This window comes from Coprinopsis cinerea (genome assembly GCF_000182895.1).
Source record: "Coprinopsis cinerea okayama7#130 chromosome 3 map unlocalized cont3.3, whole genome shotgun sequence".
In the NCBI taxonomy this organism is placed as follows: Eukaryota; Fungi; Basidiomycota; class Agaricomycetes; order Agaricales; family Psathyrellaceae; genus Coprinopsis; species Coprinopsis cinerea.
Window position 1 is genome coordinate 3,495,549 of NW_003307542.1, and position 23,945 is coordinate 3,519,493.

At 51.9% G+C, this 23,945-nt stretch overlaps 9 protein-coding genes across 9 annotated transcripts; 5 read left to right on the forward strand and 4 right to left on the reverse strand.

Annotated features, from left to right (window-relative positions):
* Positions 1–2,662: 2,662 nt before the first annotated feature.
* Positions 2,663–3,815, forward strand: CC1G_09258 (hypothetical protein; the record flags this gene model as incomplete). Its single annotated transcript, XM_001830941.1, has 6 exons — positions 2,663–2,684; positions 2,752–2,919; positions 2,976–3,045; positions 3,109–3,311; positions 3,368–3,585; positions 3,657–3,815. 6 exons carry the CDS (start codon positions 2,663–2,665, stop codon positions 3,813–3,815), a joined length of 840 nt encoding a protein of 279 aa, XP_001830993.1.
* Positions 3,816–4,027: 212 nt separating this feature from the next.
* On the reverse strand, positions 4,028–7,138 carry CC1G_09259 (hypothetical protein; the record flags this gene model as incomplete). Its single annotated transcript, XM_001830942.2, has 13 exons — positions 4,028–4,222; positions 4,985–5,018; positions 5,074–5,101; positions 5,166–5,334; positions 5,388–5,495; positions 5,549–5,574; positions 5,625–5,769; positions 5,820–5,844; positions 5,896–6,058; positions 6,107–6,275; positions 6,325–6,449; positions 6,506–6,598; positions 6,787–7,138. 13 exons carry the CDS (start codon positions 7,136–7,138, stop codon positions 4,028–4,030), a joined length of 1,632 nt encoding a protein of 543 aa, XP_001830994.2.
* A 722-nt stretch (positions 7,139–7,860) lies between these two features.
* CC1G_09260 (hypothetical protein) lies at positions 7,861–9,831 on the reverse strand (the record flags this gene model as incomplete). Its single annotated transcript, XM_001830943.1, has 6 exons — positions 7,861–8,391; positions 8,450–8,538; positions 8,594–8,653; positions 9,084–9,585; positions 9,651–9,743; positions 9,793–9,831. The coding sequence occupies 6 exons, from the start codon at positions 9,829–9,831 to the stop codon at positions 7,861–7,863; spliced, it is 1,314 nt and encodes a 437-aa protein (XP_001830995.1).
* Positions 9,832–10,192: 361 nt separating this feature from the next.
* On the reverse strand, positions 10,193–11,030 carry CC1G_09261 (hypothetical protein). The gene is made up of 3 exons (XM_001830944.2): positions 10,987–11,030; positions 10,840–10,935; positions 10,193–10,775 (listed from the first exon to the last, which is right to left on the reverse strand). The coding sequence occupies exons 1-3, from the start codon at positions 10,987–10,989 to the stop codon at positions 10,257–10,259; spliced, it is 618 nt and encodes a 205-aa protein (XP_001830996.2). The 5' UTR covers positions 10,990–11,030; the 3' UTR covers positions 10,193–10,256.
* Positions 11,031–11,505: 475 nt separating this feature from the next.
* Positions 11,506–12,995, forward strand: CC1G_09262 (hypothetical protein; the record flags this gene model as incomplete). Its single annotated transcript, XM_001830945.2, has 3 exons — positions 11,506–12,150; positions 12,204–12,284; positions 12,342–12,995. 3 exons carry the CDS (start codon positions 11,506–11,508, stop codon positions 12,993–12,995), a joined length of 1,380 nt encoding a protein of 459 aa, XP_001830997.2.
* Positions 12,996–13,656: 661 nt separating this feature from the next.
* On the reverse strand, positions 13,657–15,947 carry CC1G_09263 (laccase 6; the record flags this gene model as incomplete). Its single annotated transcript, XM_001830946.2, has 11 exons — positions 13,657–13,771; positions 13,834–13,857; positions 13,927–14,075; positions 14,134–14,154; positions 14,230–14,711; positions 14,778–15,071; positions 15,205–15,282; positions 15,345–15,510; positions 15,565–15,633; positions 15,688–15,739; positions 15,808–15,947. The coding sequence occupies 11 exons, from the start codon at positions 15,945–15,947 to the stop codon at positions 13,657–13,659; spliced, it is 1,590 nt and encodes a 529-aa protein (XP_001830998.2).
* Positions 15,948–17,643: 1,696 nt separating this feature from the next.
* CC1G_09264 (hypothetical protein) lies at positions 17,644–18,324 on the forward strand (the record flags this gene model as incomplete). The annotated part of the gene is made up of 1 exon (XM_001830947.2): positions 17,644–18,324. One exon carries the CDS (start codon positions 17,644–17,646, stop codon positions 18,322–18,324), a length of 681 nt encoding a protein of 226 aa, XP_001830999.2.
* A 689-nt stretch (positions 18,325–19,013) lies between these two features.
* CC1G_09265 (hypothetical protein) lies at positions 19,014–19,721 on the forward strand (the record flags this gene model as incomplete). The annotated part of the gene is made up of 1 exon (XM_001830948.1): positions 19,014–19,721. One exon carries the CDS (start codon positions 19,014–19,016, stop codon positions 19,719–19,721), a length of 708 nt encoding a protein of 235 aa, XP_001831000.1.
* Positions 19,722–20,521: 800 nt separating this feature from the next.
* On the forward strand, positions 20,522–23,250 carry CC1G_09266 (heat shock protein; the record flags this gene model as incomplete). The annotated part of the gene is made up of 5 exons (XM_001830949.2): positions 20,522–20,630; positions 20,691–20,755; positions 20,872–21,070; positions 21,127–22,578; positions 22,636–23,250. The coding sequence occupies exons 1-5, from the start codon at positions 20,589–20,591 to the stop codon at positions 23,248–23,250; spliced, it is 2,373 nt and encodes a 790-aa protein (XP_001831001.1). The 5' UTR covers positions 20,522–20,588.
* Between the last annotated feature and the right edge of the window lie 695 nt (positions 23,251–23,945).

Genomic DNA, 23,945 nt, shown 5'->3' on the forward strand with positions numbered 1-23,945 from the left:
TGCATAGGGTCGAGCTTCCTTTCGACCTGAAGTCTATAAACGTAGCTGATTGAGGTACTAATTAAATATTGCTTGAGCATGGGATGGTTTTCGAGTTTCGAAGATCCAGTGTTTTGTCCGCAGGGTGGATGTCGAAGGTGTGTGTGGCATGTACCATGGAACGAATGTGTTTGGGTCTGAGATCTGAGGCCTGGTGCATGAGGCCCTTTCCTGAGGCTGAAAGTGCTTGACCCCATGTGGGGCAACGATCGAAGCCCCAGACGTGACTCCGCGAATATAGACTGTATGGATAAAGTACCCCGCTAAAACATCCCCCGTTCTTCGTAGCTTCGTAGCTTCGAGGATCGAGGATCGAAGGGCTGGATGAGCTTCGCGGTTTCTTTTCGAGTATGCCACGGTGCTTAAGTGTGTGAAATGCTGCTTTTGAGTAGGCCGGCTTTTGGCTTTTGGACAAGTCGTCAATGGTGCATTCCCGCCATCCCTGAAGAACTCTCAGAAGGGATACATACTCAGCGGCGAAGCTTGAAGGGAAGATGAGAATGAGGAAACCGAGGGCTTCGGGCGTTCGAATTCTAATGTTCAAAAGTCGGACCTTGTAGTGAAAGCTAAAGGAAGAAAGGAAGAAAGGAATAAATTGTGTGTGTGCGTTGAAAGTTCTAATGAATTAATGAATGAATGGTCGGGGGGATTAGTGGTGAAGCTTCAATAGACTTCCTTAAGATTTCAATTGATTGGCCTTCCTATTCAATTGAATTCGTACTTAGGAAGGAAGGGATGGGATTGGGTGGTATGTATGTAAGCCTTCCATTGAGTTGAGGCGTTGGTATGTAGATACGGCGGCGGACCTTGTAATAAGTCTAAGCACTTTATCTAGAACTGACTTCTTTCCCTTCCGTGACATCTGACTTCATTAGCAACGCGCGCAGAGCTTCTACATACCACTCCGGTACCTATGAATATGTAAACCCATGGGACGCGGGGTGTATCATGATAGAGTGGACTACCCGGACGCCTACTGTCTACCGTCACAGAAATTGTCATAGGTCGCAGTGGGTAGTTAGGGCTGGCTCCTACTTCACCTCATGACGAAAGGATACTGTGACAAGGTGACATTTGAGTAGGATACCATCAAATTGGTTGGATGATAGGCTCGTTCGATGGTGTTTGGGCCCGAGCGCTATTGATGTGCGCGGACAGTCCCGATCCCGACGCGTCGTGACTCGAAGCGGATCAAAGCATCGTTACAGTATCCGAAAACGGACGAAGCGCGCTGATGGCGGAGTGACAGCGGGCGGCGGGATGCCAAGACCATCTCTGCTGACCATAAAACCTATTGCTTCAATCTCGTTTGGGGGAGAGATCTTCACCTTATCATGAGCGTCACCCAGATGCACCGTACTCGATACACCCACATCCACGCAACAATGGGCTCTACTTGGTCTTAACTCCGCCATCGGAATAAAGGAATGGGCGAAGTGGCCATCGAAGATCAGCCTTCGTTAGATTCTCTTCCATTGTCCATACGTTTATCGCAAAATATGTTTGCCCTGGTATTGTTCTCGGTGAGGAAAAAATGTAGTATAGCTGTGTGAGTATGGAGTAGTTTCACGTCGGTGGAGCAAGTTTATAGTCTCGAAATTTTGGAATGCAGGGTCGGCGTTCGAGAGAAGGGCTGGAGCAGGCGGAGGACAAGCTTTGATGCCTCCCAACGACTGTATCTAAGCACATTGAGTTGCGTTACGGAAATGCTGGGCGCTGTCCGTGCTCGTATGTACTATCCAACTCGAATGCGCTCACCGGGGTCAGCGTCCCAAACTGCCATTGGGACGCTAAACAAGTGGAAGAATGAGGCTATATCATGTCTATCCGGTCTTCAAAGTCAGGTTAATTGTTTCATAGCAATACTCAGAACTCGCATAACAGTTAACTCCCCCGACAGTACTACATAGTCAATCGTGGGCGCTTCAAACGTGGGAAGGCGATGATCGGCGTCGATACAGACCAGTCGCAAACATACCTCCCTCAGCGACCCCGAAACAAAAGGAATTGGTGACTAGACAAAGAGCGCACCATTTGGAGAGTTGGGAGAGTCAGGAATCAATTGAGACCTCGCCGTTCTCGTTGGACTGAGGCTCCACTTGCGATGTGCCACAGGAACGATAACTTCTAGGCGCCCTCAGGCGTATCGTCCACGGGCCACGCGAGATGGCGCTGATTTCAAAGCGGCCCGCCAGATGCCGCGGTCAAGTGGTTCTCTTCAACTTCCTTGTGCATGGCTGAAACTATCGTCCGTACATGACGGGTAATACAAGATGTACCCTCCTGGTTTGGGTCGTGACCACCGTCCTACACCTCGGCAAACGCTGCTACATACACAATTTGAGGCACCAATCATCCAGCCTTCAGGCACATTAGTGGGCGCAGGTTGATTGCGGCCTGCCTCGTGGCTTTGGAGCTTATACTTTGCGTATTGAGTGACCATGGTCAGCAGGTGGGATTTGTTACGGCACTCTAACAGATTCTAACGCCCACCTCCGAGCTCGGGTGTAGGTACGCCTACAGTAGAAGCACCCACAGAAGAGCTTCCGGCGTTTGTAGCTATCTATAAAATGTCCCTCTCAACGTCCGATGGGATGTGAGCACCTTTGTGTCCCGTTCCACCATGGCCATCGACCCAGTCTTCGGTGAGTATCGATTTCAGTCCATCGCGTTTCGAAGGACCGCGCTCATTTAGGACTGTGTGTAATGCAGCCGGCTTTGTGTTCCTCCACAGCTTCACTGTATTCGTGACCTTGGTCAGGTTCGGATTGCGAATCAAGACGAAGAGAACGTGGTGGGATGACTTCTGGGCACTCATGGCTGTCTTTGGAACCATCCTCATCATCTGCAACTACTGTATTCTGGGCACGTACGACCGATGTAAGTTGTACCTTCTGGGGACCTGGTCTGAACTGGTACCAACTCTCTCATTTCAGCAATATTCTCTGCCTCTGCCCAGTCGTACTTTACGTGGTCCTCGTACATGTTGAGCCCCACGACCCTCTGGTGAGTATATGCGAATCGGACTGACTCGTAGGCTTCATCTGTGCTGACGGTATCCTAATACAGGATGGCACGAACATCGATTCTCATGACCATTGTCTACATCCTCCCCAATGGCATGAATCGTCTGATCACTCAGATTTCCGCCATCGTCTTCCTCCTCTTCTGGGTTGCACATCTCCTCGCCATCACATTCATGTGCGGCGTCCCCGTCCCAAGCAACCTTGTCTGCGAGATCCCCAGGAAGACGACCGCCATCTCCCTCACCTGTAAGTTTCCACATTCCAAACCAAAAAATGGCGGTAAAAGCTCACAGTGACTTTAGTCGAGCTCATCTCAACCGCTTGGTTGATGGCTTGGCCCGGGTACCTGCTCTACCGCCTGAAGCCCTCCGTCGCCCTCCGCAACTTCATCATCACCTGCGTCGTCACCGGTGCCGCCTTGACCGCTCTCGACATCGGTCACGCCTACAACCTTACCAGGGCTGAGAAGACTGGTGCTATTGCGCACTACAAGGCTCTCAACACCACTGGTAACCTCCATGTACGTCGCCTCCGCGGTCATTTGATCGGTTAGGCGGATGCTAAGTATTTTAATCGGAACCATTCTTATAGGTCCTCGTTTCTCTCCTCGGAGCCAACGCCCTCGTGTTCGTCAGCCACTTCTTCCCCATTCTCAACCTCGGCTCTGGGCAGAGTCAGGATGGTCGTTCGAGCGATAGCGGATCCGTCAACTCTACCGACAAGGTGAAGGAAGCCTCTGCCCAAGTTTGAAGTGAATTGTCTACCTTTAACATAATTTCAATCTTCCGTTTGCCACCCTAAAGGCCTGTTGTAATAACGAACGGTCTTTGTATGATGCCACGATCTCTCTTGTACTAGTCAATGAAATGTCATGTCTTTCACGTCTCTCCAAAATGAAAATCAGTAGAGTTGGTTGAAATATCAAGATGTGAACCTGTCTTCTAGTGTCTGTACATCCAACATTACACTCCGCCGTAAACAACCTTGCCGTCTATAACGGTGGCGAGAACCTTGGTCTCTAAAATCTTGTCGACCGGAACCTTCATGATATCCTGCGAGAGAACCACAAAGTCCGCCTTCTTGCCAGGTTCCAACGATCCCAACCTCTTCTCAGTGAAAGATGCATAGGCAGGTTCAATCGTCATCCCGCGCAAGGCCTGGAGTCGGGTGAGGCGTTGCTCCGGGAACCTAAAAGAAACCGCGATTAAAAATCGACGACGTGCAGAGACAGGGGGGAAGGGGGAGAACTTGCCATCCACCGGGTCCATGAGGACTCTTCCCGTCAAACGAGAGTCTCGTGATGGCAGAATAGAACCCCGCCAGGGGGTTGACATCCTCGACTGGAAAGTCTGACCCGAGAGTAAGGCGGGCTCCTGCAGCTAGAATACTCTGGAATGGGTATAGTTGCTTCACCCGGTCCGGACCCTAGAGGCGATCCCAAACAAACGTGGTTAGCCGTCGTATACGTTGTGCCGGGTCTCATAAAAAGGGTGCGAAATGAAAAGGATACGGGTTGATTGTGATACAGCGATATGGGATAAACAGTGGGTGTGACCGAGTTGCGCGGTCAATGGTCGGAACCCGTTGTCCTTGTCATCACCGATATATTCAGAATCACTGAGAGAACGAGAAACCCAACAATCCTCGGTTGCCTTTGGACGCAGCCAAAGACTCGGCCCCGAGAGGGTCAAAACGTGGCGGCGATCCCCCCTCCAAGAGGGTCAGCCAAGAATAGGAGCATTCAACGTCCGATGAGGATACCGTTCGTCTCCTGAACCGCAAAAGGCAGGCACTCGGTGACAACCAAATGGGTCCTTTCAGGTAGAGGACGGTTACTTGGCCTGACCACCGGGCTCGGGAGAAGGGACCAATACAAACAAAAAGAGAAACGAGGAACATAGGGAGATCGTGTCACTCACCAATCTGTCCTCTCCGTACCACATGTCACTTATCCTAAGGTGATGGATGGTTAGTTATAGGAAGACGGTTGAGGTCACCCGATACTTACGCGTGAGTGGGTTGCACGCTTGCGATGACTGTGAGGGGAGGTAAGGAAGTGAGGAGGTGAGATACCCTGGAACTTGAAGAAAACAGGCCCACCTCCCATCCTTCCCAATCGCTTCACATCTTTCTCTGCAATGATTTGAGCATGCTCCAACCGAGGTCGCACTTGACTGTCTGCGAAGCTGTCCAGACCCATTTCTTTCAACGCGACTTCGAAGGCGTCCAACACCACCCCATTTGCCCGGTCGCCGATGGCGTGGACATTCTATCATTGTGAGCAAGACTAACTAGTGAGATGAAAGTGGACACGGTACTTACAACTTGCCATCCGTCCTTCAAGAACTTGGGAATAATCTCGTTCAGAACTTCGGGGGTGAACCTCATTTGACCCGAGGTGGATGGATCGTCTGAATAGGGCTCGTACAACTATAGCGACAGTCGTTAGGATGATATGATAGCGACGACTCCGGGAGACATACAGCAGCACCAGCAGTTCTGAGGGCACCTGTAATAGAATATTCAGAACAGTGGTACCAGTCTGGGCTATAGACGCACCGTCCCCAAAGATCTTGACGCTCCTAACGCTGAACCTTTGCTGTCCGTCCGAATCACGAATCTTCTGGGTCCTATCCCCCCAGTAGGCCGAAGGGTCGGACGGAATGGATGAAGCGTTGAACCACGTCATTCCGTATATCCTGATCTACGTCTGTTGTATGAGTGGGGAACTCGAAGGAGAGTTGTTGAGCCTACTGGTAAGCCGCCGTTCTTCGCCTGCCTGGCGGTGCATCAACACCTTTCGTCGGATGTCAAGGACGGGGTGGCGTACCTAGAAAAGAACTCGAGAGACTCGGGTTTGAAGCCCGCGTCATGCAAACTGGTGAGACCGACACTCAAAACATCGTTGACGGTGTTGGTAAAACGCTGTCGTTGAATCTTGGGGGTGATTGGTGGAGGTGCAATCAAGGATTGCGCAGTATCAATGAAGACGCCTGTAACGGTGAATTGACAGGAAACATTTGCAATAAAGACTGTCGTACCTGTAGGTTTTCCTGTAGCTTTATCTCTGACGATAATACCGCCATCGATGTCGCGAGGGTACGGGCCATTGGCGAGGAGAGTCGCGGTTGATACCCAACTAGCGTGACCGTCCTTGCTCGCTAGAATAGTCTGTCTGTTTGCAAGGACTGGATGAGAAGACAAGTCAGCCTGTCGAAGAGTTAGCCTAACAATCATCGTCTCCTTTTACGGCACATACGGCAGTTGGAAACTTTGGATCGTCCCAGGACTCATGGTCCCAGCCCCATCCTTCGATGACATGGTTGGGGTCATTTGCGATATCCGGATTGGATAGGACATACTCCGCCACGCGGTTAACAGCATCTATAAGTTTGTTCGGACCGGGGATGTACTCATGAAAGTATGTACAGGAAGCTCACCTTGGACGTTCTTCGCCTGGTCGAGGGGGATCTGACGACTAAAACCGTACTCGAGGATGTGACAATGCGAATCTTGCTCCACGTTCGTTATTGCTATTCAAAAAAGCATGGTGTGACCAAACCTGATAACCCTGGCACAACTATAGACCCAGGTGGTATGCGAACAACTTTTAGAGAGTCTCCCCCGCCGGATGTCGTCGAATAGCGGGCTTTGACACGCTCTGCGAGATGGCGTTAAGGGATGACCACAAAGAGATGACCACGATGTGAGACGAACATACCCAAGCTCCCCGTCTCCATTATTTCGTCGTTTGCAACGAGGAGACACTCGACCCGAGGACGTTCATCGTCTACGGTGTAGATAGACTTCTGCGGGTCATTGTGAGGGCCTCGAGCTGAACAGAGAGCATACGCCGAAGAGGGCAGCGGTTTCGTCACATTGAACTGGAATGGAGCTTCAACAGCATCCACATCAGTCCTTGGAACACAGTAGAGACTCGCGATTGACAAAACTACGGCCGCCAGCAACACTTTGAACGTCTTTCCACTCGAGCGTTGTTCAAGTTGCTGCAGGTGTGGTCGAGCACCAGGGAAAGCTGTCGACAATTCATCCTTGTATTTCGTGTCTGACATCACCGGTCTAACAGAATTGGCTGTGAAGTTGGGTAGATGGACGTCCAAAAAGATTGAGGATGATGGACGTTCGGAGAGGAGAGCAACATTCGCGACAGGCGTGCACCGCGTGGTTCAGGGGGGCCAAACCGGAATCCGGAAGCCGTTTGATCCGGTTCTCATGGGCGCTTAAAGAGGGGTTTGCAGGATCGTTCATGCAATACTTACCGAGTTCTGACTATCTCCTCTTATTTAAAGTAACGAGTACATAGTCCTGCCGCCAACTCGGGTCCCAAAGTATGGATGCTGCGGTTTCCCAACCTGTGAGTTCGTCTGTCTCGCGATCTCGGTGGCTACTCCACCTCCATTTTTGAATTGCTCACCCGGAGGTAAGTCCATCTCCTCGATAGTTTTTCATGACTAATTGCTTTCTCTGGGAACCGACGAATATGACGAGAAGTACTGGTTAACCTTTCCATCTAGAGGCGCTGGACCTGAGGATACGCGTCCACTTCCTCCTTGGTACTGATGGGCAAGAGATCGCCAGGGGGCTCCGAGTGACGCCTATGAGATGCTTCTTTGCTCTGCCTGGTTACTACTCTCGACAAACGTATTATCCTTCGCTGCGCGCCTGAGGCCCATTCACAAACTCGAGATGATTGATTCAAACCTATTCAAAGAAGCGAAATGCTAGTCATTTATCTGAGCTGGAGTACCTACTGTAACAGACATTGTTACCGGCGCTAACCATATGTTCTAACGATTTCTTTATAACTGGATGCTGGTATCACCCCCGTGAATGACGAAGCCGGATATTTCTCTTTGGTCTCAGGTGTCTCAAACCACCTCGCCTCTCCAAGATAGTCCTCCAACACTCTCATCTGCTCCGGCGTCGGTCGTCGATGGTAAAGTTTCCTACTCGCGGTACATCCCATCGCTAAAATGGGAACCACTCGCATCTTGTAGAAATCCTCGTAAACCGCCATATCCTCTTCCTCGCTTTGTGCATCGGCCTTTCCGTACTGGAAGTACATCGCGTGCTTCCATTGGGTCATGATCTCTAGACGGGTGGCGATGAGGACGGATTGTTGGACGAGGCTGAAGCGGTCGCGGTGGCCGAGGCGTTTGGCTACGCGTTTGAGCTTGTCCATTCGCAGGGGGAAGCCGTACACAAAGTAGCCCGGGGAGGACTTGTGGTCTGCTGGGAGAGGCTTCCAGGTTGCGAGTCCAGGGAGTGAGGGAGAGTGGCAGGGTGGTGTCCTTCCCTCCAACAGCTGCGGAGTATGGGTCAGAGAGATGTCGTCAGAATGAAATATACTGGTCACGACTCACCGCGGTGCGACAGGTTTCGCATTCAATGTGTCCTATATCTAGTACGGGTTTCCTTTTCTTTGAATTGCCTTCAGCGCTCGCGCTCGTAACTGGCCATATTTCTGAGTCAATGCACAAAACCATCTAACATGTAAGTATGCGTACCATTTTCGACGGAAACGGCGGTGGGATCCTCGTCGTCGGTGACAAGCGGCATAAATGACACTAGCAGATGCGAGATTGGACGAGTTGAAGGGGTAATTAGTTATGTAATCCACATGTTCAAACGTTCAAGTTGTGTGCTTCCACCACCACCCACAAGTCGCTGTCCGACAGGACCTGGATAGGAATCAAGCCAGGCCCCAGCGACTTCGCGAAAGTGGTGAGCTGGGTGCGGAGGGGAGGATTTGCGGCGTAGAGCGTTTGTGGGTGGTTTGGGTGTTACTGTGCTTCTCACTCTCCCTGGTTTCCTTTCCTAATCTCGATGAACGCATTATGTATCTCTCGCTGTGTGCCAGAGGGGCTCATTCCCGAACTCGATGATGGATTATTAAAAGAAACCTTGGTACCACTGGAAGCTTACAAGTACCTAGTACGTGCTGTAGTAGACTTCTTTACCGGCTTGAACCATACTATGTTTTAACCATTGCATTACAACTGGATGCTGGTATAACCCCCGTGAACGCCCTCCGCGAATATTTGTCTTTAGCCTCAGGAGTCTCAAACCACCTCGCCTCCCCAAGATAATCCTCGAACACCTCCATCTGTTCGGGCGTCGGCCGTCGATGATACAGCTCCCTACTCGCGCTACACCCCATAACCAACAAGGGGACCACGCGCATCTTATGGAAACCGCTATATTCTGCCATCCCCTCTTCCTCACTCTGCGCATCGGCCTTTCCGGACTGGAAGTACAGCGCGTGCTTCCATTGGGTCATGATCTCTAGACGGGCAGCGATGAGGACGGATTGTTGGACGAGGTTGGAGCGGTCGCGGTGGCCGAGGCGTTTGGCTACGCGTTTGAGTTTGTCCATGCTCAGGGGGAAGCCGTAGACAAAGTACCCCCTGGCGGACCGATGGTTTGTTGGGAGAGGCTTCCAGATGGCGAGTCCAGGGAGCGAAGGGGAATGGCACGGGGGTGTCTTGCGCTCCAACAGCTGTGTGAAGTACGGGTATCGTCAGCGAGTTGTCGTTGGAACGGAATATACTGGATACGACTCACCGCCGTGCGACAGGTTTCGCATTCGATGTGTTCTATATCTAGTACGGGTGTCCTTTTCTTCGCATTGTCTACAATGTTCGCACTTGTACCTGTCTGTGTTTCCGTCAACGGGAAGAAACATTTGATATGTAAACCTGCGTACCATATTGGAAGGGAAGAGCTCCTTGTCGTCAGTGCACATGGACAAAGCACGACGTTAGCAATGACATAAACGATTGTGGCAGTGCTGTGATTGGTCGAGGGTTCGATCCTCACGTTGGACGCGATTCCTTTTCTTCCAGTGCACAACGTTCGCAGGGGGGAGCATTAGATAGGCTGAATTTGTCTTCTGTTCGCAATTTCCTGGGAGGGGAATTGGAATTGGTCTATTCCCCTCTACATCGATCACGGTTATGCCAATTTCTATTCCTATGCAGTATATTACTCGTTCTCCTCCTCGCAGCACCTATCGATTCGGCGGTTTCCATTGTAAGACAAAGGGCCCAAATTGCCAGGAGTCGCGTCGCTCGAATCGGTGACTGACCACTGCCGCTTGCGGTGAGTTCATGCACTCGATGATTAAATATTCAAAGAAACAACATACATACTACAGGTAGATTCAACGCTCTAAAGTGCATAGCTACATGCAGGGATAACCCCCTTGAACGACCTCCGCGGATACTTCCCTTTAGTCTCAGGAGTCTCAAACCACCTCGCCTCCCCAAGGTAATCCTCGAACACCTCCATCTGCTCGGGCGTCGGCCGTCGATGATACAGCTTCTTACTCGCGGTGCACCCCATTGCCAACAAGGGCACCACGCGCATCTTGTAGAAATCGTTGTATTCCGCCATACCCTCTTCCTCACTTTGTGCATCGGGCTTTCCGTACTCGAAGTACAGTGCGTGTTTCCATTGGGTCATGGCCTCTAGACGGGTGGAGACGAGGACGGCCTGTTGGACGAGGTCGAATCTAAGGCTCCGGGTGTCGCCCATTCGAGCCGATACGCGTTCGAGTTTGTCCATTCGCAGGGGAAAGCCATAGACAAAGTGCCCGCGGGCGGACTGATGGTCTGCTGGGAGAGGCTTCCAGATGGCGAGTCCAGGGAGCGAAGGGGAGTGGCAGGGGGGTATCTTGCGTTCCACGATCTTTGGAGGAAAGGGTGTCGTCAGAGGATTGTCGTTGGAACGGAATATACAGGTTACGACTGACAGAGGTGCGACAGGTTTCACATTCAATGTGGTCTATCTCTAGTACGCGTATCCTTTCCTTCGTTTTTCTTTCTCTAGCGCTCATGCTCGTATCTGGCTGTACTCCCAGTCAGTTGGCAGCAGAATTGACATGTTAAAACCCGCGTACCATTTTGGAGGGGAAGGGCTCCTTCAAGGAGTCCTTGTCGTCAGTGGACAAGTGGCGTGGTCACCCTGATATACGAGCGCTGCATTCCACGTGACGTCGGTTCGTTGGGGAGTCTAAGATGATCGGATCCCTACACATTCGACAAAATGGTGAAGCCGTACTTACCTTGTACAATTCGTCCACTCGTTTGTCCGAGAAGTACAATCAGTAGACATAGGCGCACAGTGCCGCACACACCGACCAGCTAAGTAGTAGCAGTACAATAGGGATTCAGACGTCACAATGTACAGTTCCATATTGGTACAGAAGATTTGAGATTGTAGCGACCTTGTATTAAAAACAAAACAGGAGGTTACCTTGTGCTCAAATAGCAATTCCAACGTACAGACTGAGTCACAAAGGATTGCTTCTTTCAGGCCCTCTTGTTGCTGTAAATTAATTGTGGACTCTGTTCATATGTACAAGCGCCGCCTCGAACGGCTATCAACAGCTCCGGTATCCATTTCTGGCAGCGCCAACATGAGCACGCAGGCATCAGAGCAGCCTCACTCTTATGCTCCGGCGGGGCCGTCTGATACTCCTTCGGAGGTTGTCAGCCCCAAGCCGTCGTCTACGAGCGACACGGGTACTGTGACCAAGCACAAGACAGTACCAACACCTCGAATTGCAGACCCTTGGGACCAAGCGAAGGCTTTACTCGCCAGAGCGTCTTTCGAATACGCCAATGGACAGGATCTGGAAGCCCCGTGGTATGGGTTCTACTCTTTTGCTTTTCAGTCGCTATCGCGCGTCGAGGACCTCAGCTTTACAAAAAAGGATAAGTCCTCGTTAAACTACCGTGCTGGCACCATGCTCTTCCCCCAGGATCCCGTCTCTGCCGTCTCTGCAGAGGCGAATGACTACGAAGCCGACCCAGACGACGAGGAGCGATTTCGATTTGGCTACGGACGCGATGGCGACGGCGGCGAGAGCGACGGCGATAATTACACCGACGGCGACGGCGACGGCGATAATTATAGCGACGGCGATGGCGATGGCGATGGCGACGGCGATAATGACAGCGACGACGATGATCGCAGCGACGACATTGATCCCCACGAACTTTTCGCTCATGCCCGCAGGGACAGTTCGTCCCCAACACCAGGAGCATCCACAGCAGACTTGGTGGGTTCACTCTACACGAGCTACTGCCCTTCTAACGTGTCAGTATGTATTAGGATCAGCACCAGCTCTCAGTTGCCGCGTCCCCAGAGCCGTCCCCTGTCTCGGAGACTTCTCGAGCGGAAAGGTCCTTGGAGGTATTTCTACTTCAATGATACCTCCAGGTGCCAGTAAGCTCACTCCATTTGCTTTAGGATACATCTCACTTCCGAGAGGCTAGCATGCCGCCGAGGGAGTACCGAAAGCGTCGTGCAATCTGCATCCCCGATTTCTGTCGCCGACGGACTTACATCGATCCTCAGACTTCGCAGATACTTGCTTCTCGCGTAGACATGCTCGTAGAGAACAAGGGAAATGGATGGTATAGAAAGGCTGATCGGAGAAGAGCGTTCTATACTGTCTATCGTCAGCTTGTAGCCCAGGCCGCACACGTCTTTCAGAATGATCCAAAGCTGCAGGTGCTGGGCGCTGTTTCAGCGGTTGGACCACGCTGTGCATACGCGGAAATCTGGAGACGTGACGCTTCCCGCATCAATATTTTTCATAGGAATCGTGATGCGACCTACGAGCCCACTGAAAGAAGCCAGTCTTCGACTCCCCACCAAGGACCCGACGCTTCCAGCAAAGTTTCGACCTCTACACGCTCCCTGCCGAAGACCCCACTTCAAAGGACAAACTCAAGAGCCGTTAATGCCCCTAGTCCCGAATCGCCTCTCTGGCACCTTGAGCAAAGGATCAATTTCACCGCTGATTTTTCTGCAAAGCAGCGCCAGTGGGTTGCTGCACTCAACGTGAGAATGGACGAATTGGACTACTTGCAAGCGGGTAAATATTTGTGTAATCAGTAAACAAATTTGTCAATTTGGATAGTCGACGTCGTTCTAGGGAAAACCTCCAAAGTACTAGTCGTTGTAACAATAGTAGTACGAAACCGTTCTAAACCTCCTCCCTCCACCTGACCGCACTCCAGACCTCGATACCAGGTATTACAGGAAAATTCATTACAAGGAATAAGTATAAACAGGACAACAGGGTTCGCGAGATTAAGCCGCAAAAACTGGCGGTAATAACAAAGAAGGCGTCCTTGATAGGCGACTGCGAAAGAAGGTATCGCGAAACGAAAGAATGCGATCGCACTAGCGAAGGGGCGAATTGGGAAGAGGAGTAAATTGGGATGGGAACGGAAATACAGTCCCGGACCCCGCAGTCAATAAAGATGATTCACGGTAAAATAGTCACCCTCTACTGCCCCTTAAACTTGGCCGAAAACCCAGTAGGCTCCGACCTCCTCACAAGCTCAACCGTAGTCAAAGACGGGTCAAGGTTGTTGTGAATATCGCAGAGACGCCTCCACGGGTCTTCAAGTCGCAAACCGTCCACGGATGGAAAATGTCCGAAGTTGGTGGTAGGTTGCATGAAGCGGCAAGGCCACCGAGCCAGGAGGTTCGTTGGAGTGGGTTGGAGGTCAAGGGATAACCGCCGCAGGATGGTTGGAAGAGGAAGGCTCCGTTAGCAAAGATTGCCACTGAAAGCATGGAGTACAGAACAGTACTCACGATCTTCGGGGAGAGGGTTGGCCTGCACAGTATCTTCCATAGCTTCGGCAAAGACGATAGCAAGACCACTGAAAACCCGTTGCATCAGCATCCTTACGCCGCAAAGTCTACATTGAGACGAGAGACGTACTCGACCAAGTGGGGTTCAATGTGGCTATCAAACGCATACCCGAGAAAAGACAGTAAGATACCATTCTCACGTTGATAACACTTAGGCACGTACCAGTGGAAGAACCAGGGTCCAGGGTTATCCGTAACGAATCGAATAGTGACTGAATCCGATGCACCGCCGATACTAACAACATCCCGCTTCACAGGATTAACAAAGTTGGGGGTGCTGTTACCCGCACTGCGGACAACACTGAAGGCATGCTAATAACCGTCTTTTAGCCGACCGTCCTCCGCAACGAAAAAGAGAGAGAGAACATACGCCGTGAAGATGGAACGGATGCTAGAAAAAAAGGAACAAACACAAGAATCAGAAATCACAGCCGCACCCTGACCATTCCGCAACAAAGCCACTCACAGGTCCACTATTACTAATCGACCCACTCGGAATCTGCACCTCCACAACCTGGTTCCTAGGCAAATAATGCACGGACCCCTCGGGCATAAGCTCCCCAGGATTCCTACCGCTCATAATCTGCAAAAGCGTAGGCACATCCGGACTCTCATACGCCACCCCATTAACCTGGAACTTGCCCCCCACAAAGGTAAACTGCAGCGGCAGCACCACATCCGCCGCCCCGATCTCCGGCGTACCTGGCGCAGAGGGGTCAAAGCCTGGTCCGGAGAAGGCGTGGAGCTCCCATTCGCGCAGGTCGACGGGGTTGGCGGGCGGGTCGGAGGAGGGCTCCTCGATGGGTGCGCCGGCGTAGCGCAGGATGGCAGAGTTGACGCCCTCGTCAACTGTACCGACCAGACCTGGGACTCCGGCGTTGGGGATTGCGCGGATACGGTAGTTGCCAGGTTCCTGGTTTGCGTTGAGAATGACGGAGTATCGTTGGCCTGCAGAAGAGGGCGACAAGATTAGTTCATTGGAGGAAAAGACTCGAAGCTTGAAATAACACCCACCAGTGAAGATCTGGATCCTATCAACTTCAAGTCGATCAGTCAACTGCCCATCAGCTTCGATAATGGTCAACTTGTGCCCGTCAATTGAGAACTGGAAGTTGACATCGCAGGCCAGAGAGACCACTCGGAAGCGATACTTCTTCCCAGCCTCCACATTGACGACGGCAAGGTCGACCTGCTCGCCTCCGGGAGTTCGCCCGATCCCATTGATGAGAGTGGCGTCGGGGCGGAAAGGGGCGCGAAGGGAGGGAGCAGGGGTGTGGAACCAGTCCGCTAGGGTGATGACTGTACTGGCTGGATGAAAGAAGCGAGAGGTTAGTGCTGCGCTCCAAGGTATACTTTTGCCCAATGACAGAACTAACCGTTGTCGACTAGAAGGTAGAAGAAATGAGTGATTCGTCTCGAGGATATGAAAAGAACGACGCACCATCGTAGTCGCCCAAGTATGGATCCTGGGGGTCATAAACGACCATCGGACCACGCAAGCCATCGCAATACTGCGTACCTATAGTCAAAGCACATGAACACTCCCAATTACCACCAACGAGCAAACAACGAGATACATACCAAAGTGCGAATGGTACCAGAACGTTCCAGCATGTCCAGCAGGGGTAAAACGGTACTCAAACGCATTCTCAGTGTTCTCGGGGGAGGCAGGACTGATAGGACACTGGTTGACACCTTCCGCGCCATCAGCCCAGTTGGTTCCCTTCTGGAAGAGACCGTGCCAGTGCTGTCGAGTCGTTCGTGAGTACTATCCGTGGTACACCAGATCATGGAGACATACGACACTGGTGCTACGAAGCATCGTCGGGTCATTGAGTTCATTGACCACATTAATGGCGAAGGTATCGTCCTGAAAACCGAGGGTTTGGTCAACACTGGAACGAGGAATATGATGTTTTCGCACCTTCTGTCCTGTAAGAAGTGGGCCTGGGTGGACACCATTGACAACGACAGCCCTGAAAACGACGATAGATCAGGTTCGAGTCATGTAGGGTAGATGGATAGAGAGGAGGGGAAGACGCACGATCGAGCGAAGCCGTCCGGACTGACTTGCGCGTTGCTGATGATCATCGTATCCGTGGGGTTGAGTGTAGCCTGGGCTCTAACCCCCGAGTGGTAGAGCGCGATGCCGAGCTGGAGATACGCGAGTAAACGGGTGGTCATCGTTGAAGCTGCAATAATATGAAGCGAAGTAGACAAGCGAATAGAGCAAAGATGCAAGTGTTAAATAAGCGAGGTGATTAAATACGAAAGAAGAGGATGTAAGAGTGAGAGAAGGAAACTTGTTGAGAGACCAACCTCCAATTCACGACGCCTTTTAAACCCTTTGCTGTTGAACGTAAGGTACGCTCAAGTTTCTACGCTCCAAGCCCTAATAGCAGTAGCACCGAGCAGCACATGGACATGAAACCCTCCAGCCCCTCCAACGTCGGTTGTAACCTCCCTAAGAGTACGTTAACGGCACACCTAGAGATTGGGAGTGTATTAGAAACAACTCCCTCCGCGCACAAGAAATGCAAAAATGAGCGCTGGTAACAGCCCCGTCCGTACCCACCAAGAAATTGCCTCAGCTAAACCAGAGCAGCACTCTCGAGCGCCTATCGACGAACTTACGTTCCATTTCAGACACAAGTAACCACCATCACAATCCCTAGTATCGCCAACGGTAGCACCGCGACGTTCTCCTGCACATAGCGGCAACCTGACGCAACACAGCTCAGCCCAAGATCAAAGGTTAACGAAACGGACGAGACTAGGTGCTGCGGCAAAACTGCAGAAAAAGACCATGGGTGCCTGATAGTTGGGTAATATTTGGTCAAGATGCCGTAGAGCGTTTGTAAGTGCTGTGTCACAAAGTCACAGCGCCCTGGGACGGGGGCGGGATGGCCGACTGTTTCAGAGCTGCAGCGTCGCATGATCATGACAACGTACGGTATCCCAGCCCGATGGGTACGTATACGGTAGGGACAGGTCGCCAAGTGAGTAGTTCCTAGAGGATTAGATGTCGGGGGAGGCGAGAAATGCCCGTCCAGCATGCCCAGACCTGCAGACAAAAGGAAGTTTGAATGGGGAGACCAGAGAGACCGCAGTGTGTGTCGTAAAGGGTCGATAACGTGAAGATGCAGGTTGTGCTGTGTAGCCACGGTCCATTTGTCGAAGAGTGTAGCCACAGTCCAGAGAGATCAAGTGCGCAGAACGTTTAGGTGCACAGACCACAGGGAAGATGAAGGCGGAAAATTGCGCTGACCACGAATCGATCCTCCGCATTGGTTTTGGGCGGAGCTTGCCAGTGAAAGGAGTAGACGGATCAGACACGGCGTCAACCCAAGGCTCTTGGACGTCTTCTGGCAGAACTGCAGTCACGGTGAGATAATCTGCTTTCTTCATTGCCAGAGAATATACACTGCTTACTTCTCTCATTCCTTCCTCTTGACATCGCGTGTGTGGCAATACCGTTGTGCCACCAATGATCTTCGATCCTCACCTTAACGCGACTATTTCTTCCAATCCTCCCATTGTCATTCATTCACTTTTCATATGTGGACTCTTCGTAGGTTTGAACCTTGACGCCCGATACTGGTAGTACAGTTGTTCTGGTACTACTAATAACCGGGTATAGGAATGGGTATACCGCGTTTGCAGAGTCCATTGTCCGGTTTGACACTACTCAAGGATAATGTGAGTGATGCTGTGGCATTTGGGAGTGGGTGGTGGGTATATAAGCGCGACGGCCCATGGATAGGCAGCGAATCCCTACACCTATACCGTTCTCGATAATCTCAACCGAACTCGAATCTGCCCGTTCAAACAGAAGGCAACCAAATATTCCAGTCAAGGTTGGAGAATTCACTATAATATAATGGATACACGAGACACGACTCTGACAAAACCCACTCAAACCTCTTCGGCGACTCAACCCCGGGCCACCTCAAGAACAACTCAAACCACTTCGACTTCCGGTACTGGACCAGGTACAGGGACTGTCACCCCGAACCCTGTTAGACCGCCTAGGAATCCTGCTCGTTTGCCTGGAAGTGCTCCTGCAACCGTGACTGCACTCGCTGTTGGGAGTCCCGTCACTTTGCCTGGCGTTTCGTCCGCTGTTGGTTCCGTTTTTCCTGGTGTTTCTCCCGCTGTTGGTTCCGTTTTGCCTCGTGTTTCAGCCGCTGTACCTCCCGCCGTTTCGCCCGCTACTACCATACCGTCAGGAAGCCACCGCGACGCAGGAGTCGTACTCCCCGTTCCTCATCAGCCACAGTCTCACACTCAGGCTACTACTCTGCTCCCTCAGACTCAGAAGCAGTCGCAGGCTCCTGTCAGGCCGCCTAGGAGTGCTGCTCGAGCGCTTGTTGGATCACCTACTACTACGATCGCGAGTTCAACTTCTGTTCGACCGCCTATGAGTGCTCCGGATCTGAATCATGATGGCCCACCTTCGGCGGGTCCTCCCGTTCGACCGGAGAGGAGTCAAGCCAGGACTCAGCGGCCTCATGGAAGTCACGGTGGACATGGTGAGGAGGGTGTGGAGGGGAGGGTGTGAAGCCTGGCATCTAGCGTGTGACTAATTTGCCTTGCATTTGGTTTCTTCTCGTTCCCAGTATGCCTGTCTTTATCCGTACACTCTCTCTTGATTTAATAGTTTCTCAACATGCTGTAGGTTTTTTTTTCAATCGATAGTTTCTCAAGTCTTTAGATGGTCGAAGAAATATCGCGGTGTGGAGTTGAGCAGTCGGAAGTGAATACAGGTACTAACCCGTCGAGCTGTACTGGTCTGATACTCTTACTCGTACTTGAGTGCACGGTAGGCTAAACCAAGTAATGTATACCAGACTCACCTAAGAAATGCATGCACGCTGCTCTAAAAAAAAATGAGACAGACGCTTTGATACATAGGTGCTACCGGATATAGAAAGAGGGATACCGCTTTGACCGAAGGTTCATTTGTGCGCTTTGACGCCACGTACTTGAGAGTTGTGCTTGACCGCTGCTCGAGGGTGACGCTGCTCGAGGATGACGCTTTGACGTCTGACAATACTCCAGGACAATGCTTTGACATTACTCAAGGATAAACGGTCTGGTGCTTTGATATCGGAATACGGTATAAAACCTCGATGAAACGAACGAGGGAGGGGGATACTCATACGCATACACATCTCGCTACTCGATATCCCACCCTACGAATTCAAACGAATCGTATTTGCTCAGTAAAGAAAGTACTCAATAACCACAATGTCTTCTCGATACGCTCAGACTCCTCAAACTCACCCCATCTCCATCTCGACTGCTGGAACTAGGAACAGGTACTTTGTAGACGACTACCGTCCCCGACCATCGACCCAACCTCGCGCTCCCGCTGAACCAATGGACTCGGACTCGGGAGATAGTCGACAAAACCGGTTCTGTCGTCTCACCCAAGCCGAGCGTTCTCACCACGCGAATGAAGGTCGTCGTGGACCTGGGACTTTGAATCCCGGTTTACCTTCCGAGAGTCAAGCGCAATTTGAGGAACCTGTTAGACCGCCGACGAGGATCCCAGCTCATCGTGACCCAACTCTCCACGCATCCAGACCCGCCCCTCAACCACCTAGACGACCGTCTAGAGACGGAGTCTCATCATTGGGGATGGAAGGCGTATGTGAGTTGGGAGTTGAGATGCCCCCGGTAGAGGTGCGGAGGTATTTGAGGCGTGTCTCGAGGAGCAGGACTCGGAGGAGTGTGTCCCCGGATTCTGACGATTCGGATGGCTCGGATGATTCGGGTGATTCGGATTGTACTGTCCGTCAGAGTAATGTAAGCTCTAGGAGGCGAAAGACTCGGAGGAAAACTAGGAGTGGAGGTGCCAGAGATAGTGGGAAGGAGGGTGTGGGAGGATGGGAGAGTGAGGATTTGGTTTCGGATGAGGAGTTTGTTAGGAGGGTGTCGAGGTTGGAGCTTTGAATTTGCTATGCCTATGAGGGTTTTTGTACCTACCTTTATGTCTATGTCTATGCTTATGCCTTCCCTGCCTGCTATGTTTATCTTACTGTATGTCTTTCCTTTGAATAATAATCCTCGTGTTGGATGCGATTACCGAATCGTCATGGCGTGGAATTGGTTACCTATGGTGAGAAGTAATCATTGTGGTAGACGGTGTAATCTCGTCGATCGACCCAGGAAACGAGATTAACCGCGACGCGCAAATCGTTTCCCTACGCGTCCCAGCGCGCCCGGCGCTTAATGAGACTGATGAGATCTCCGAGATTGATGTAGATTGATGATGTCACTGGACGCCATCGTACCAACGCCTAGACCCAAATCGACATTTCTGGTGCTTTCTTTCCTGGAGCGTGTTCTTTCTTGACAAGTTCGTCAGCGAAGATTGTTTCCATCTCCCAGATGCAGAAAGAGTGAATAGAACTGAGATAACGCGCCGCGTCGTCCGGTATCTCGTGTTTACACCTTGTTTACGTGGTCTTTTCGACGTGGCATGAGAAAAAAGCTATCTTTGTCTGCACCACGACTCTGCTCCAGGATCTTAGTCGCCATCGAGCCCCGAGAAAGACGAAATGAAGTGGCTCTTGGCTGTGGTAGAAAGATGTGGAATGCTCTGGAACAATGATCGGATTAGGCAAGTCTGCGCAGCCACATCGCAAAAAGGGCCCCTCGCTCGATCAGTTTTAAAGAGCCGCCATCCCGCTTTGCCCTAAATTTTAGAAAGCTCTTTTTACTCTTCTCTCTTTCCTCCTCCCATCGTTCCTCACGACTCTACGACTTCCATCTCCTCAATTTTTTTACGACTAGTCCACGAGAAAGATCAACTAGAACATGGCTGTTGTTGGAATCGATTTTGGAACTTTGCACTCCAAGGTGCGTTGGTCGTTCGTTGTGCGCGTTAGATCTGGGGAGATGATTGACCAAGGCGTGTAGATTGGAGTTGCTAGGCATCGTGGTATCGATATTGTCACCAACGAGGTCTCAAATCGCTCGACCCCGTACGTATCGCCTCTTGAGATTCTGTCACAACCGCTAGGCTGACCATGTATTTTGCGATCTCGTCCTCGATCCTTGTGATCCCCTCGTGTTATCGTCCCCGCGCTTTGGCATGAAGATCGTTGGTTGCTTTTGGCCCCAAACAGCGCGCGATCGGTGAAGCAGCCAAGACGCAGGAAACGTCCAACTTCAAAAACACCGTCGGCTCGCTGAAACGCTGCCTTGGTCGTACCCTCAACGATGTCCAAATCCAAAACTACGAGAAGAAGTTTATCAACGCAAAATTGGTCGATGTGAATGGCCAGGTTGGAACTGAGGTGCGTAGCTATCCTTTTTTTATTTTGTAGATCTCAATCTAATCTATGCGTTGTAGGTGACATTCCTTGGAGAGAAGCAGCAATTCTCGTATACGCAGTTGGTGGGGATGTACTTGGGCAAGTTGCGCGACATCGCCGCTGCCGAGCTCAAGTCCAACGTCTCTGATGTTGTCATCTCCGTGCCCGGGTGGTACACCGACATCCAGCGCCGCGCCCTCCTCGACGCCGGTGCCCTCGCCAACCTCAACGTCCTCCGCCTCATCAACGACACCACCGCCACCGCCCTCGGCTACGGCATCACCAAATCAGATCTCCCCGACATCGACAACCCCCGCCACGTCGTCTTCGTCGACTGCGGCCACGCCGAGCTCTCTGTCGCCGTCGTCGCCTTCTCCAAGGGCCGCCTCGACATCAAGGCTACCGCCTACGATAACAACGTCGGCGGTCGCGACATCGACTGGGCTCTCGTCCAGCACTTCTCCAAGGAGTTCGATAAGAAGTATGGCTTGGATATCATGTCGAGCCCCAAGGCCATCTTCCGTCTCACCGCTGGTTGCGAGAAGCTCAAGAAGATCTTGTCCGCCAACACCGAGGCCATCATCAACGTCGAGTCGATCCAGAACGACGTCGACGCGACCTCCAAACTGACGCGTGAGGAGCTCGAGCAGCTCATCGCGCCCCTCCTTGACCGCATCCAGGCCCCCATCGAGCGCGCCCTCCGCGATTCCGGTATCACCGCCGAGCAGGTCGACGCGATCGAGCTCGTCGGTGGCACCACCCGTGTCCCCGCCGTCAAGCAGCGCATCATGAACGCCGTCGGCGGCAAAGCCCTCTCCTACACCCTCAACCAGGACGAGGCCGTCGCCCGCGGTGCCACCTTTGCCTGCGCCATGCTCTCCCCCACCTTCCGCGTCCGCGAGTTCGCCGTGCACGATATCAACCACTTCCCGATCAAGGTCCAGTGGGAGCGTGTGCCCGAGGACCAGGATGAGGAGACCGAGCTGCTGGTGTTCCCCCAGGGCAACGCGATTCCCTCAACCAAGGTCCTGTCGTTCTACCGCAAGGAGCCCTTCCAGATCCAGGCTGCTTACGCCAACCCCGATCTCCTCCCTGGCAGCATCAACCCCTGGATCGCCAACTTTACGGCCAAGGAGGTTGCGCCTCTGCCGAACGGCGACCCCGCTGTTGTCAAGGTCAAGACGCGCTTGAACTTGCACGGTATCATGTCGTTTGAGGCTGCGTATACGGAGGAGATTGAGGAGAAGGAGGAGGTGGTGTCGACGCCTTCGCCTGCGCCTATGGATGTGGACGGTGCTGCTGCGCCTGCTGCTGAGGGTGAGCAGCCTGCGGCTCCTCCTCAGCCCGTTGTGAAGAAGAAGAAGGTGGTGAGGAAGAAGGAGGTTGCGTTTGTTGCTTCGAACAGTTCGTTGACGAGGGAGGTTGTCGAGGAGTGGAGGGAGAAGGAGGGCCAGATGTATGAGAGTGATAAGCTTGTGCGGGATACTGAGGTGAGTTTTCCCTTCATCGCGGGTTTGTCGAGAATATCATGTTGATCATCGTTATAGGAACGCAAAAACGCGTTGGAAGAGTACATCTACGACATGCGTTCCAAGGTCGAGGACCGCTTCGCCTCCTTTGTCCAAGCTTCCGAAAAGTCGACTCTTCTCGCTGCGCTCCAGGAAGCCGAGGACTGGCTCTACTCTGAAGAAGGCGAGGACACCACCAAGTCGATCTACATCTCCAAACTCGACGCGCTCAAGAAGATCGGCGACCCCATCACCTTCCGCTACCGCGAATCCCAAGACCGCAACACAGCCATCGCCGCTCTCCGGGAGACGCTCAACACGTACATGTCTCAAGCGACCTCTTCTGACGAAAAGTACAGCCACATTGACGAGAAGGATAAGCAGAGTGTTGTTGAAAAGGTTGCTACTGTGCAGAAATGGTTGGAGGATATGATTGTTAAGCAGGCTGAGCGACCGAAGAATGAGGATCCTGTTTTGACGAGTGGGGAGGTTGCGAAGAAGAGGGATGAGGTTATTTATTTTGCGACTCCTATTTTGACGAGGTTGAAGCCGAAGGTGAATACCACGCCGCCGAGTGGGGAGCAGCAGCAGGGGGAGAAGAAGGAGGAGGGGAAGGGGAAGGAGCAGGGGCCTAGTGAGATGGATGTTGATTAGATGTGGTTTGGGTGGCGGGGTGGGGGTGAGGTCTTGGTTTCGTCGTGCGTTCGGTTATACCTTCGTACATCGTCTTATCCCATTTCGTGCATAATCCCCTATTCATTTCATCCTTCATCGCATCGCTCGAACGTTCATGATCATCGTCCTACTCCTCATTCATTGATCACTCTACGCTCCCCATTCATTGATCACCCTACGCCCTCGTTCATTATCCATGATCGTCTTACCCGCGTTCATTGATTACCCTACTCTCCCCATTCATCGCTCAGCGCTCATTTCGGTGTGGAAAGAAAGAAAAAGAAGAAGACATATTTTTTACGATAGTGTAAAACTTTTTTTTAGAGTATGTAGTAGAATTTGATTTTTCTTTTGATTTTTCTTTTTTTGGGGGTTATCGGTTATTAGATATCGGATTTGAGTGCCGGATTTGAGTGTTGAGTGTTGAGTGTTGAGTGTTGAGTGTTGAGTGTTGAGTGTTGAGTGTTGAGTGTCGGGGGTGGTCTGGTGTTGGGGGAGGGGGTGTGGTCTGGTGTGGTTTGAGGTGTGAGGTCGGGTTGAGTTGAGTTGAGAGATGAGGTAGGTGGAGAGGTGAGTTGCGAGGTCGAGTCGAGTTGAAGGTGTGAGGTCGGGGTTGAGTTCGAATCGAGGTGTGCATGTGAGGTCCAGTTGAGTGGCGAGGATGGAGGTGTGAG